General features: G+C 39.2%; 1 protein-coding gene across 4 annotated transcripts in view; it reads right to left on the bottom strand.

Annotated features, from left to right (window-relative positions):
• Nucleotides 1-14,506, bottom strand: part of LOC108697469 (cartilage acidic protein 1) — a 307,659-nt gene that overhangs the window by 194,361 nt on the left and 98,792 nt on the right. For all 4 annotated transcript variants that reach the window (XM_041571030.1, XM_041571029.1, XM_018227528.2 and 1 more), the window contains exon 3: nucleotides 9,138-9,334. In XM_041571030.1, the coding sequence (XP_041426964.1) occupies nucleotides 9,138-9,334 (197 nt within the window). The remainder of the gene's footprint in view (nucleotides 1-9,137; nucleotides 9,335-14,506) is intronic.

Here is a 14,506-nt window from a genome sequence, read left to right as displayed (position 1 = left end):
CAGTTATATCTGTTCTTCCGTATGCATATTAATCCTGTCCTTTGTCCCTGGGTATCTCAATCACTATTCACTGCCTTCTGCTATACAAACCTTTATGGTTGTAATTATAAGTGTACACTGTCCAAAGCCACCCCGTGCTGCAAAGCGCTGATATATCAGACAGAGAGACACGAATAAGGAGAGGGTATACAGGACTAAGAAAGCTGGAAAGCAAGAGAGGGTTAGTCAGATAAACAGGGAGAAAAAAAAAAGCCAGAAAGACCGCAAACTAAGCAGCTTTGAAGCATTCACGAGGAAGGTAGACAAAGCAGCCACTGCTGTGCTGAACAAAAGCTAATGAGGTTTATACACTTATTCAAGAATTGCTGCATTTTCACCCTTTTATATTTACCCACTGTGTAGTCTCTGCAACACGTAAGAGAAAGAAAATTGCCTTTTTAAAGGTTTCCTGTCTCTGTGTACGTGATACTGTACTTCGTTCCAATTCCCTCACATAGCCCTGCTCTAGAATACCGGCCTCTCCTGCTTTGTCACATAAAACTATCAACAAACTTGGAATTTTAGTTCTATTTGTAGGGGTGGCCTATAAACAACCAAGTGACTGGATAAAAATATGTTATTTTATGCAGGGGCGATTTTGGGGCTACCGAAATGCTGCCCCCCCTCCCGCTCTGTGCTTAAATGGATACTTTCATGGGAAAAAACATTTTTTTCAAAATGAATCTGCACTGAAATCCATTTCTCAAAAGAGCAAACAGATTTTTTTATATTCAATTTTGAAATCTGACTAGACATATTGTCAATTTCCCAGCTGCCCCAAGTGATGTGACTTGTGCTCTGATAAACTTCAATCACTCTTTACTGCTGTACTGCAAGTTGGAGTGATATCACCACCTCCCTTTAGCCCCCAGCAGCCAAACAAAAGAACAATGGGAAGGAAACCAGATAACAGCTCCCTAACACAAGATAACAGCTGCCTGGTAGATCTAAAAACAACACTCAATAGTAAAAACCCATGTCCCACTAAGACACATTCAGTTACATTGAGAAGGAAAAACAGCAGCCTGCCAGAAAGCATTTCTCTCCTAAAGTGCAGGCACAAATCACATGACCAGGGGCAGCTGGGAAATTGACAAAATGTCTAGCCACATGTCAGATTTCAAAATTGAATATAAAAAATCTGTCTGCTCTTTTGAGAAATGGATTTCAGTGCAGAATTCTGCTGGAGTAGCATTAACTGATGCGTTTTGAAAAAAACATGTTTTCCGATGACAGGATCCCTTTAAAAATCAGCATGGGTGCGGGTCAAAGGGGGGCAGCATCGCTAGTGCATTGAGCGCAAAATCGCTCTGCACTAGCGGAGCCAAATTTATGGGTTAAAAATCTAAAAATCAGCTTTTAAAGTTACAAGAGGCCGCTTTTTGCCCATAGACAACATTGCTCCACCCCCCCCCCCTGTGCTAGCCCAGAGCATGCGCAGACATATTATGGTGGCAGGGGTAGAGTGATCAGGGAGCAGAGGAGAGCTGGCAGGACCAGGGGACTCGAGGGCCAGGACTAGGGGTATGCAGGCCACAGGTACGTACCTAGTGCCCCCCCAGCATTACACTTTAGGCATGTGCCTCTTCTGCCTACCCCTAGTTCTGGCCCTGGATGTTCAGAACATGCCTATCCAGCTCTTGTTAGACTCAAACATTGAAGTTGTGTGAGGATGATGCGATCTGAAGTTTAAAAATGGCTGAGGTTCCCCAAACACAAAATCATTAAGGGTCAGGGCACACAGGCAGATTCGGGGAGATTAAACGATCAACGACAAATCTCCTCTTCTTCGGGGCAACTAATTTCCCCAAACTGCCTCCCTTGTTTTCCCGCTGGCTAAAATGTAAATTCCCGGCAGGATGGCACTCAAAGCGATTTGTTTTCCGAAGTTGCCTCACGAGGAAACTTCGAGTGACTTCCGAAAACGAATTGCTCCGTGTTCCATACCGCCGGCGATTTAAATTTTAGCCGGCAGGGAGGCAGTTCATGGAGATTAGTCGCCCCGAAGAAGAGGAGATTTGTAGCCGGGCGACTAATCTCCCCGAATCTGCCTGTGTGCATAAAATACAGAAAATGCATGGTAAACCAGTGTTGGTTTATAAGCCTGTCTAGGCATCTGCAAGGGAAAATAACTGTGTACCTGAGCTGTATGCATAGAAGCAGGGGAAATTGCTGACAAGGCAGATGTGATTCACATTCACTACTGCATCAGACTGTCAATGAATCAATTGAACCACTCAAGTGAAAAATTAGCTCAAGACTTAAGGGATCCTTCAAAGAGAGAAGGTCACAAAGAGCTACGTGGCACCTGCCTGACATCTCTCTCTATTAAAGTCCTATATGGAGGCACTGAACCTGGTACTAGAGTACATGGATCCTTCTTGACAGCTCTCTGGAAATACCTTGTACTGCAGCAGGTGAGCCCCTAGTGCTTCAGTGCTTCTTGCTACAAACACCCATATATAAATGTTCAGTTATAGTGGTTATATCGGCTAGGACCACTAATACTACTCTGTCATTGTAAACGTGGGAGGTTGCCTTGGCTTGCTAGAGAAAAGTACACTGTGCCAGTTGGTTTAAATCCAGATGGCCCTAGCCAAGTGCAATTCCCATCAGCCCTTTTTTATTCCTACCACTAGCCTATGTAATATATATTATATTTAGCACTATCTACATCTAACTGATGTAAAGTGAGCCTTGAAGGTTCTCAAGTGGGTCCTACGAGTCCAAGTCCAACACTGGAATAAAAAACACTAAGGGGCAAATTTACTAAACGGCAAATTGATTAACACTGGCTAAAATTCGCCAGCGTGACGTCATTTCGCTGGCGTAACTTTGCTAGAGGAGGAGATAGACTCTAGTGGTACTTCGCTCCCTAACGCCTGCCGAATGGTCGTAACTACGCAAATTCACTAACATGCGGATTTTACTCGAAGTTACCTCTTGCGCCAGACTTGCCTTCGCCACCTCAGACCAGGTGAAGTGCAATAGAGTAGATATGACTTCCTAAAAAATAGTTGAACATTTTTCTAAGCTAGCGTCTTTTCTTTTTTTTCAAGGTGATAGGCTGCAAAAGAGCATACATTTTTTTGGGGGTAACTGGCTTCCCCCCTACATTTCCTTACATATGGCATATAGACTATACACTGGGCTCATGTGTAGGGCAATATAACAACTTTATTTTATTTTATTAAGGTTTCCTGGGCTTGTGTAGTGTAATAAATTTTCTGCAACATATATGTCAATTAAACTTTAACTTCCCGCAGTATGCAAATTAGGCAACACTAGCACAACTTCGCTTCGCGCAGTAACGCTAGCGTAACTTCGCCATCGTTCGGACGCAACTTCGGATTTTAGTGAATTAGTGTTGTCCTGGCAAATCTACATCTGAAGTGTTGCGCTTTGAGCGAGGCCGTCGCTGGTGAATTTTCAGAGGTTAGTGAATTTGCCCCTAAGGGCCTCAAATTTTTCTGGTCAAATTTTAAAGGGTAAAATATGAGAAATTTTATAGAAAAAAAACCCCTCAAATTTTTCGAAATGTATTATGCTCTTAATCAATTGTATCAATGAGTCAGATGGTCTCTAACAATTGGCTAGTTTCTATTTGGTTAAGCTGGGGGCACGAGGAAAAAGGGAAGGGGCCGTGGGGTCTGAAATTTTTTTATGTGTTTTTTCAGCAACAACTTACTTAAAAGTCTGAAGCGATGTAAAATAACAGCGGCAAATCTGGCTGTGCATGGCGTAAAATAAAATACATCACATGATATCTTTCTCTAGCGAATTGTCCTCTGTGCCTGTTAGTAAATTGGCGACGTCCTTGTGGATTGTCTCTCTGGTGTATTTTCAGTAGCAACGGCCACTTAGCCCTTTTATAAATTTGCCCCAATGAATGCATCCATATAATGTGCATGTCTTGATATTGAGGGTTAATTAACCCTCGATATTCGACCCTTGATGAATTTGCCCCTAAGTATCAAACGTCTTGATATTGAGTGAACTGAGAGAGATAGAAATCAGCTGTTTGTTTCGGTTACTATATTCAATAATGCAAAAGGTTAAAGATCAAGTTCAGCATGTCGAGTGACATTTTGAGTAGTACAATTCACAAAAAAGAAAAGAGAGAGAGAAAAGGGAAAAAGATGAGAAAAGGGGAAGGTAATATGACTGCATTATGATGATACAGAGGGGTCAGTAGCTAGTTCTGATTAGTCAAGAATTCCCAGGGGGACCATATTTCATAGAATGGTGGGACTTTATTCTTTATGTAGGCCAGAACATATGCAAATATCATATAGCTTTTCACTCCTAATTCCACATAGAGGGAATTGTTTTTTTCCCCTTTGGTAGCAATGGAAACTGTAAATGCCACCAGCACATAGTTGCCAATTTCTGTGTTTGTTTGAAAGGGCTTCCCAAAACTAGGATAAGGATATCTTTATCAAGATCCTGACAAGATATCTTTTAAAAAAAGTTACAATCTCTTACCAAAATGGTTATATATGGGGACGAAACCAGAAGAGGTGAGCTAGGTCCCCAGGTGCTCTGCATTCTCTCCAACAGTTCTAGGATATTTCGGGAAACCGTGCATGGAGCTTAATGGGGGATATAAGGATTTACATCTATATGGATTTTAGAAATGTCATCCTTTGTCTAATGCAAGTAACCTTTTGGTACTGTCCCAGATAGCATCCCATTCCCTTTCTTCCAAACAACCTATGCCATTTTCACATTTTTACATATGGCTGTGTTTGCATTCTGGGTTAGAGAAAGGATTATTTTAAATCTTCTATATTCTGGATATAAGTACTTTCTAAAGGAGTCCATGCAAAGCTAGGGGGCCCATTTACTTAGCTCGAGTAAAGGAATAGGGGAAAAAAACTTCAAATTTCAAATGTTTTTTTTTGGCTAGTTCGACCTTCGATTCGAACTAAACCATCTTTCGACTATTCGACCATTCAATAGTCGAAGTACTGTCTCTTTAAAAAATACTTCGACCCCCTAGTTCGCCACCTAAAACCTACCAAAACCAATGTTAGCCTATGGGGAAGGTCCCCATAGGCTTCCTAACAATTTTCTGATCGAAGGATAATCCTTCGATCGATGGATTAAAATCCTTCGAATCGTTAGATCGTAGGAATAACGCTAAATCCTTCGACTTCGATATTTGAAGTCGAAGGATTTCAATTCAGCAGTCGAATATCGAGGTTTAATTAACACTCGATGTTCGACCCTAGGTAAATTTGCCCCTAAATGTTTAAAAGAAAAGCATCTGTTATACTTTTGCACTGATAAACTAGTCACCTAAATGTATATCATGAGATGCATTCGTCAACTATGTTCAAGAATCCATCAAAATTAAGTCCTTTACACCTAAATCTATAAATACCAGGAATGTACAATAACTCAAAGCCTCCAAGAATGCCCATTAAATCATTTATGCGGACCTTTATAAATCACCTCCTGCCAAGATTCCCCAGTTACCAAATTAAATGCATTTGACCTGTATTCGTAATAGATACCTTATGTTAAGCCCTGCTAGTAAACCCCCAAGTCCTTGGAACTTTCAAGCAAAAATAATAACCCGCATCTGGTTCTGTATTCACTCTCACAAACTTTGCTAAGAATATTTTAGGAAAACTGGCTTATTCTATAACTACAAGAAGGTAAGCAGTTCCATTGACATTAATCAAAATGACAATGGCCTCTTGATTTTGCATAGCCAATTGAAAAACCTATAACATGTTCTTGCAACTGTACTGTAAATAGAAAATGGATTATATACAGTATTAGGACAAACAGATAAACGGCTTAATGGTGACTTGTCGATAGAAAAGCAGAGCACTTGGTGTTATAAGACTGTCAAGTCAAATAAAAATGTCAGGGCAATAATCATAAGGTTGCTTTTGAGACTATTATTGGCAAGTAAATTAAAGGCTAGACAAAGGCAGAGATCGTTTGTAGGAACCCAGCTACCTCTGCTATGTGAGGGATGGGCTGAATGCAGGCAACAATATGTCAGGTTCAGAGTGCAGTGTGATTATCTTGCTAATCTGACCCTTGCTAGAGCTATTAGACATAAATGTCTCAGTTCTTTCCGCAAAATAATGAGAATAATGTACCATAAGTGACATCAATTCTGGGCATCATTTATGTATCTGAGAAGTTAGCATGGATACGTAGTAACATTCTTCTTTAAAAAAGAACTAAAGCTTAACTAAAGAAGTAGCTAGAAATGTTGTACATTATGTTTTGTCCTTCTGTGCCAGCCCAAGGCAACCACATCCCTTTAGCAGTAAAGATCTGTGTCTCCAAAGATGCCCCAGTAGCTCCCCATCTTCTTTTCTGCTGATTCACTGCACATGCTCTGTGCTGCTGTCACTTACTGAGCATAGGGACCCATTCAGAATATACAGTACACATAGAATAGAATAGAAATGTCACACTATAAGGCTGATTAATAATTAATACAGATAATTACTACATGGCAGCACAGAAACCAGTGCAATTAGAATCTACATTTAATAATTAGCCCTGTAGCATCAGTTTATATTACAGACCAACCTCATTTTCTGCTTGATAATTTGTGACGACCCCTAAGCTTAGCTTCTCAACAGCTGCTCAGAGCCCACTGAGCATGTGAGTGTCACAGACACTTTCCAAGATGGTGACCCCCTGTGATAAGTTTGAAGTCCAGGATCATTGCTGCTATTGAAAAGCTGAAACTTTAGGCTGGTGCAATAAGTTCAGTTTATACAGTATAATATGGCATTTTTAGCCTTAATCGTTTTAAGGATTTAGTTCTCCTTTAAATGTTCTAAGAGCCATTTTAAATGAGACAGGACACTTTCCTAAAAGTAGAAGCTTAGATGACCAAATTCACATTTCTGTATGGGCACAGGTTGTTATATTACAGGAATGGGACCTGTTTTCCAAAATTCTCTGAAACTGGGGTTTTCCAGATTTGGATCTTCATACCTGAGGTCTACTGGACAATCGCGTAAACATTAAATAAACCCAACAGGCTGGGTTTAAGATTAACTATATCTTAGTTTGGATCAAGTACAAGTTACTGTTTTATTATTACAGAGAAATGGGTAATGTTTAAAAAACTTGGATTATTTTGCTAAAATGGAGTACACGGGGAAATGGTCTTTCCATAGTTTGGACCTTTCTGGATAACAGGTTTCTGGATAATGGATCCCATACCTGTACTTGCCTTGAACAGCTTCTCCAGTAAAAACTAAAAATGACAGGAGATACTAATCAACAATTATTTTTAACAAGCAAGGCTCTCCTATTTTAATGTAAGTCATACTTAAAAAAATCCTACTTTTAACAGATCTTTATTCCATTTCTAAATGTGCAGCTGGTACAGGAAGAGAAAACCTGGAGATGTATGATACATATAAGCAAAATAGTTGTCTGTTAAACATAGACCTCAGCCGACTGGATTTTTTTACCAGGCCCATTTTATATTGGAATAGACCTTGACCCAAACACTACTTAACAATATTCTAATTCAGTAGCTAAATTAGGAGCCTATGTCGGAAAACCTTAAACCTGCTGGATAATTCCCAAATCTGTCATCTGTTTTGACAGGTGATATTACCATTCAGTCCTCAGACTATATGATAAAACCTGGTTACTTTCTAATTTATATTAGACCCCTTACAGATGAGAAAACAAACTAGGGGAGCTCCTGTCTGTGTCACAACCGGCAACCAGCATAACCAAAAATAAAATATGTAGACTTCATATACTAAAAACAACTTACTCAAATGTAGTTGGTACTAGCTTAGTTTTAGCTTTACCGAGTTTTAGCTTTACATCTCATAGACCTCCTATTATGTTATAATCCCTTTACAAAAAGTCACAGAAAGCAGGGCCTTGCTTTACATGGTTATGGAATGCTATTCATTAGGGTACTGGCATTGAACAGAGCCATTAATAATACCCCTGAAAGTACGATGTAGATGTCCTTAGGTTTTCTCATAGCCCGCGAGATAAAAGATATACAAAGAGATACAGAGAATAAATCTAAATTCCCTTGTCTTAAGCACAAATAGAAGAGTTGTCCATTTGCAAGCAGAACCAGTTTAAGAAATCCATAACATCAATAGCACATAATAATACCTGTGTGTTGCCCATGCGTGCCACCATGAAATTCATCACCAGCGATTAGCTCCTTGCTGCTACATGAACCTTAACTTTACTAAATGCTTTACTTTTATTTAAAAAAAAAAATAGTTTACTATTCGCTCCAAAGTTTCAGTCTCATACTGTGAACCTCAATATGTAACAAACTGGTTTGTTTATCCTTGAGAAAAGTCACAACCCACCGACATCCATTCATGTGACAACTAAACGGAGTGCACCTTGTTTTTTTTTTATAACATCTAGTGGCACATTTACTAAGGGTCAAAGTGAATTCTAAGTGAATATTCGAATTGAAAAACTTCGAATTTCAAAGTAATTTTTGGGTACTTCAACCATCAAATAGGCCAAATTTGACTTTGATTCGAAGTGAAAATGCTTCGACTATTTGACCATTCGATAATCTAAGTACTGTCTCTTTAAAAAACTTAGACTTTCAACTCTTCACTACCTTAAACCTGCCGAATTGCTATGTTAGCCTATGGGGACATCATAGAACATATAGCCAACATTTGGCTAAGTTTTTAGAAGTTGAAGCGAAATCGTACGTTCAAATGATTAAATCGTTAGAATCGTTCGATTCGAAGTACGATTGTAGTACGATCGTACGATCTTAAAAATCCTACAAATTCGACTTTGAATGTCGAACTAGCCTATTCGATGGTCGAATTTCGAAGTTTTTTGCACTTCGAAATTCGACCCTTGATAAATCTGCCCCCTATATTTTGGATAAACAGACATTCAATTAAGTAGTCATATACATTTTCCTTATATAGAAAGATATATAATGAATATAAATGAATATAAATTATTTTATTTTATTATTATTAGAGCCCCCTAAAAAGTACACTGTATAAACAAATACTACCTTCATATGAGCAAGTAGGTATGTCTGGAATCTTAATGTGTTCCCATGAGATAAGCTGTAGGTAAAGTAGGATTACCTGAAAAGGCATTGTTTGTGTTTAGAAAATAGATTTCTTCCCTTCCATCTCCATCAATATCACAGGCAGCGACCCCGATGGCATTGCCTTGGCGATCTCTTAAAGCATAATATGGAGAGCTTCGTTCATCCACCGCTATATTGACTAGGTGACCTTTCTCCTTGATATATTTCAGCACTAGGTTTGGTCCATTGTAGCTAAGGAAGAAAAAGACAATTAAAATCAAGTTGCTTAAAAAAATATAAAACCAATAATAAATGTATTTTGTACCTGGTCATAAACACGCAAAAAAAAAAATTATGTTCTCAAATGATTTCTAAATTGTCCTTGATTTTGATTCAAGATTTACAAGCAGTTATCAGCAGTACATTAGAACTAAAGGTTTTGGGACGGATTTAAAAATTACTCATTGATAAAGTCATAACCTAGAATACAGCGAAATGCATTTAGTTTTGACGCTTTTCCCATTGTGACAATTCTTATACATTAAAAACAGACGAAAAACAGCCCAGTAAAATACATAACACAGTATTACAATTAGTACTATTAATATTATTGGTCCAGGGTCAGACTGGTGGGTGCAGGGCCCACCAGGGCTGCTTCTCGAGTGGCTCCTGCACGCCCCCCAATGGACCAACGCTGCGCCCCCACACTCCCCTACAGGGGCTGTCGCCACCCACTCCCCATGCGTAAATGAAGTCTACCTTCAGCGCATTGGAGGAGGGAGATCAGTGGCCTGGGGATGCGCCAGCGGGGATTTGATCTTTTTCCTATTATAAAGCCTAAAGTTATAGCTATTGTGACTTCAGTTGCTGGAAAGGTAACTTTACAATATGTCTCCGCAAAACATTTGTGAGGTCATTTGGCCATTGGTAGGTGTAGACTTTGCTAATGCATTGATGTTCCCCCTGTATGATCTAGTTATATCCCTTATAGCAGTGATCCCCAACCAGTAGCTTGTGAGCAACATGTTGCTCTCCAACCCCTTGGATGTTGCTCTCTGTGTCTTCAAAGCAGGTGCTTATTTTTGAATTCCAGGCTTGGAAGCAAGTTTTAATTGCATAGAAACTAAGTATAATGCCAAGTAGAGCCACTTGTAGGCTGCCAATCCACATAGGGGCTACCAAATAGCCAATCACAGCCCTTATTTAGCACCCCAAGGGACTTTTTCATTTTTGGCAAATTCGCAAATGTATTTGCCGGTGGCGAAACATGCAAATTCACCACCAATTCGCGCTTGCGAATAAATTCGCGCCTGCGAATAAATTCACCCATCACTATATCTATCATATGGAACATAAACTATACAGTGGGCTCATGTGTAGGGCTTTAGAACAACTCTATTTTATTTATTAATTATATCTTAGTTGGATCAAGTACACGCTACTGTTTTATTATTACAGAGAAAAAGGAAATCATTTTTAAAAACTTGGATTATTTGGATAAAATGGAGTCTATTGGCGTAAATTTACTAAGCAGTGAAAATACACCAGCGACCACTGCAGCCAACGCAGCACTTCCCCAGGAAAAAATTAGCTCAGACAATGCTAATTTACTGAAATGCGAAGTTGCGTCCAGGGTGAATTTTTTCGGCAAATTTGCAAATTTATTTGCCGGCGGCAACACACGCAAATTCACCGCCAATTCGCACCTGATAAATTCACCCATCGCTATTTCGATCATATGTAACATAAATTATACAGTGGGCTCATGTGTAGGGCTTTATAACAACTCTATTTTCTTTATTATGGTTCCCTGGACTTGTGTAGTGTAATGTACTTGCTGCAATATATACGTCCATTCAACCTTAAATTTCCCGCTGTATGGAAATTAGCCTGAGCAAAGATCTCTAACGAAGTTGCGCTGGGCAGAATTGAACGCTAGCGCATCTTCGCTTTGATTTGCTCGCATTGCGAAGTAATGCTAGCGAAAATTCACCAGCATTCGGCGCCCTGGACGTAACTTAGCATTTTAGTAAATTAGTGTTGTCCGAGCGAATTTTCGCCTGTCAAAGTGTTGCGGTGGCTGTGAAGTGGTCGCTGGCGAATTTGCGCTGCTTAGTAAATTTACCCCCATTTTAGACAAATAATCCAAGTTTTTAAAAATGATTTCCATGTTTCTCTGTAATAATAAAACAGTGGCTTGAACTTGATCAAAACTAAGATATACAGTAATTAATCCTTATTGAAAGCAAAATCAGCCCATTGGGTTTATTTAATGTTGACATGATTTTCTAGTAGACTTAAGGTATGAAGATCTAAATTATGGAAAGATTCATTATCCAGAAAACCCCAGGTCCCGAGCATTCTGGATAACGGGTCCCATACTTATACTGCATTATGATTTATTCTCTGCAAAAGCTTCCATCAAGTCTCATTTGCTATGCATGTTCCTCCTGCAATTCATGAAATTAAAATCCTACCATGGCAGTTTTGGAAAAGCAGTTGCTTTGTTAAAACATCTGGAAATAATTTATAGGGACACCTTTCTGCTGGGATGGCATATAGGAACTTTTTCTCTAAAGCTGCTCATAATGCACGTTGGCATGATTATTAAAGTTCTATTTTGATTGTCTTTCACTTTCCCTTTAATCATATGTTACTGAGTGATGGAAGAAATGAATGTTTGTTGTACTGATCATAGGAGCATCTGTGCAGCTGGGAAGTTTAGGAAAAAAACCTGGTAACATTTCAGGGACAAGGAACGCAGAACCATATTTACAAGTCTGCAACAGATTTGTCTTCCTTTCTCTGAGCCAGAAAAAAAAATGATAATCGTACTTTAGCCTCGATATGCAGCTGCTGCTTTTAAATCCAAGCATCTTATTGCAAAATTAAATTCTATTTACTTATGATTTTAATTAATATATTCAGCGCTGTGGTATCTGAAAAGGGGCTTTTGTGAGCAGTTTCTCAATTTAGAATAGAGAATAGAATAGAGAAGACACACTCTATGGCCATGGTATGCTAATGAAGTCGGGATAGTGTGTCTTTGCTTTTATATTGTCTTTTGTTCACTTTATTGAAACAAATGAATGATTATACAAATAAAAGGGAGCATTACCGTTTCGAAAAAAAGACAAGTTAATTTTATTAGCAGTTACGTTCCAGAAACTCAAAGTAAATAGTGTTATTTCTCAGTTCTGTGACATCAAATCTAGCAGAACCAAACAAAATGCAGACTTTCTGCACAAGAAATTTCATTAGCTCGATTAGTGGATGTTATCTTACAATAATTTATATATACTGCACTTGGTGTAAACTTAAAGGAGTAGTTCACTTTCAATTAAGTATATCAACACTGCGATTCATTTCTGTATTTTTGCAGCGTTTGAATGATTGAGCTTTTGGTTTAGCAGTTCTCCAGCTTTGAACTTGCTGCCCCGGGCATGTTGCCACCCTGACGTGTTCTTTTCGGATGCAGCCTCCCCTGCTGTGCAGAATAAATGATTTTCTAATATAGTTAGTTAGCCAAAAGTGTAATGTATAAAGGCTGGAGTGAATAGATGTCTAACATCAGAACAGAATCCAACTTCCTGCTTTTCAGCTCTCTAACTCTGAGTTAGTCAGCGACTTGAAGGGGGGCCACATGGAACACAACTGTTCAGTGAGTTTGCAATTGATCCTAAACATTCAGCTCAGATTCAAAAGCAACAGTTATGACCCATGTGCCCCCCCTCAAGTCACTGATTGCTTACTGCCTGGTAACCAGTCAGTGTAAACCAAGACAGCTAACTAACTATATTTGAAACATTGTATCTATTTACCCAGTTTTTATTTTTATACTAAACAGTAACTAGAGGGGGGCGGGCCCTGGTGCAGGACGCGCAGCCGTGCCCCCGCCACCTCCGTACGCCCAGAAATCGTTGTGTGTCAGCTGCCGGGGGGGGCCCCGAGGGGTGCGGGCCCTGGCCCAATCGCACCCCCTGCTCCCCCTGTAGTTACGCCTTTAAGAGCAGCTCTTGGCAGATTTTTTACCTATTTGCCTACCAAACCAGCAAATCTTTCAAAACCTTGAGCTGAGCAATATCCAGAAGGACTCAGTTAGCTGCATTTATTAGTAAGTCTTTAACCAACTTTAGGGCCATGGCTGAATTGGAGATTTGTCGCCCTCAATAAAAATGCACAATTGATAGCGACAAATCTTCTGAAAATGCCCCTCCACCAGGAATAACTGGTGCGGCAGGTTCGAATTTGCAGCAAATTTCTGCGTTTCTCTGATGGCAAATAAATTTGTGAAACTGGCGCGAAAATTCTGCGACGTCAAAAGATGTTGACACGCAACGGAAACGCTAATTGCGTCAAAACTGTCGCGTGTCAGCATCATTCGGGAGCCCATTGACTTTAACGCCGGCATTAGAATTGACGCGGGCATCAAATTTCGCAAATTTTTCTCTGTCTCACGAATTTCTCTGGAAATTTGTGTTTTTTACCGCGAAATGGGACAAATTCGCACATCACTAGCGGTGGTAAAACCAGCGAATCTCTTCGTTTCGAAAATTGCCGCTGGAGAAAACTTCAGGAGATTTTGCAACGTGTAGGTTTTACTACTGCCAATTTCAGTTATTGCCAATGGAGACGCATTTTTGGGAGGTTTGTTGAACACAGCCATGAAGTTTTATCAGGGGTGAAAAGTCTCCCAATCGGCCATCACCCGTGGAGGATTATTTATTAAAGATTAGATATTAGTGGTTTTAGTGGTTTTTGAAACCAAGCCTAAACTCACAAACTCTAAAACGACGATTGTCATTGAATATATTAAAAAATCCAAATAGAAAAAGTACAAACAAGAAAATATAATGCAGAACTATGCGCTAAAAAAATTAAATACCTTGAAAATCTTTAAAAATTCACGTTTTTTTGACAAACCTCAAAGTCCAAAATGATTAACAGTGGTCCAATAAGATCAGCAAAGCTCCCATTCACTTCTATAGCACTTCGACAACCACTACTTGGAGAAGTTTGAGGTTTTTACACTTAATACATTTCCAATTTTTAGAGCTTTTTAGAAATAGCAAACCATACATTTTTTGAAATTCACAGGAAAAAAACTCAATTTGATTGTTAGTAAATGGGCACATCACCATAAATGCAACACTATTACACAGGGCTTGCTCACCTTCCAAACCCTTTTTTCAGTTTAGTTGTTTTCCCAATTGTTCACCAGTAATAAAGACAATTGCTTCAGATCTTTTACTTTTTACCGTTTAATTTAAAAATTTAAGTTGAATGTTCCTGTCTCTGGCAGCTCAGTAATTCAGGTGCAGATTCTGAACTGTTACAATTTGCTCCAATAGTTGATACATTTCTCAGCAGTATAGATTATTAGCAACTATTGTATCAATTCTATCAGCTGCCTTTAATGGAATT

The sequence above is a fragment of the Xenopus laevis genome, chromosome 7S (assembly GCF_017654675.1).
Source record: "Xenopus laevis strain J_2021 chromosome 7S, Xenopus_laevis_v10.1, whole genome shotgun sequence".
NCBI classification, from domain to species: Eukaryota; Metazoa; Chordata; class Amphibia; order Anura; family Pipidae; genus Xenopus; species Xenopus laevis.
This window is presented reverse-complemented; position numbering and strand designations above follow the sequence as displayed.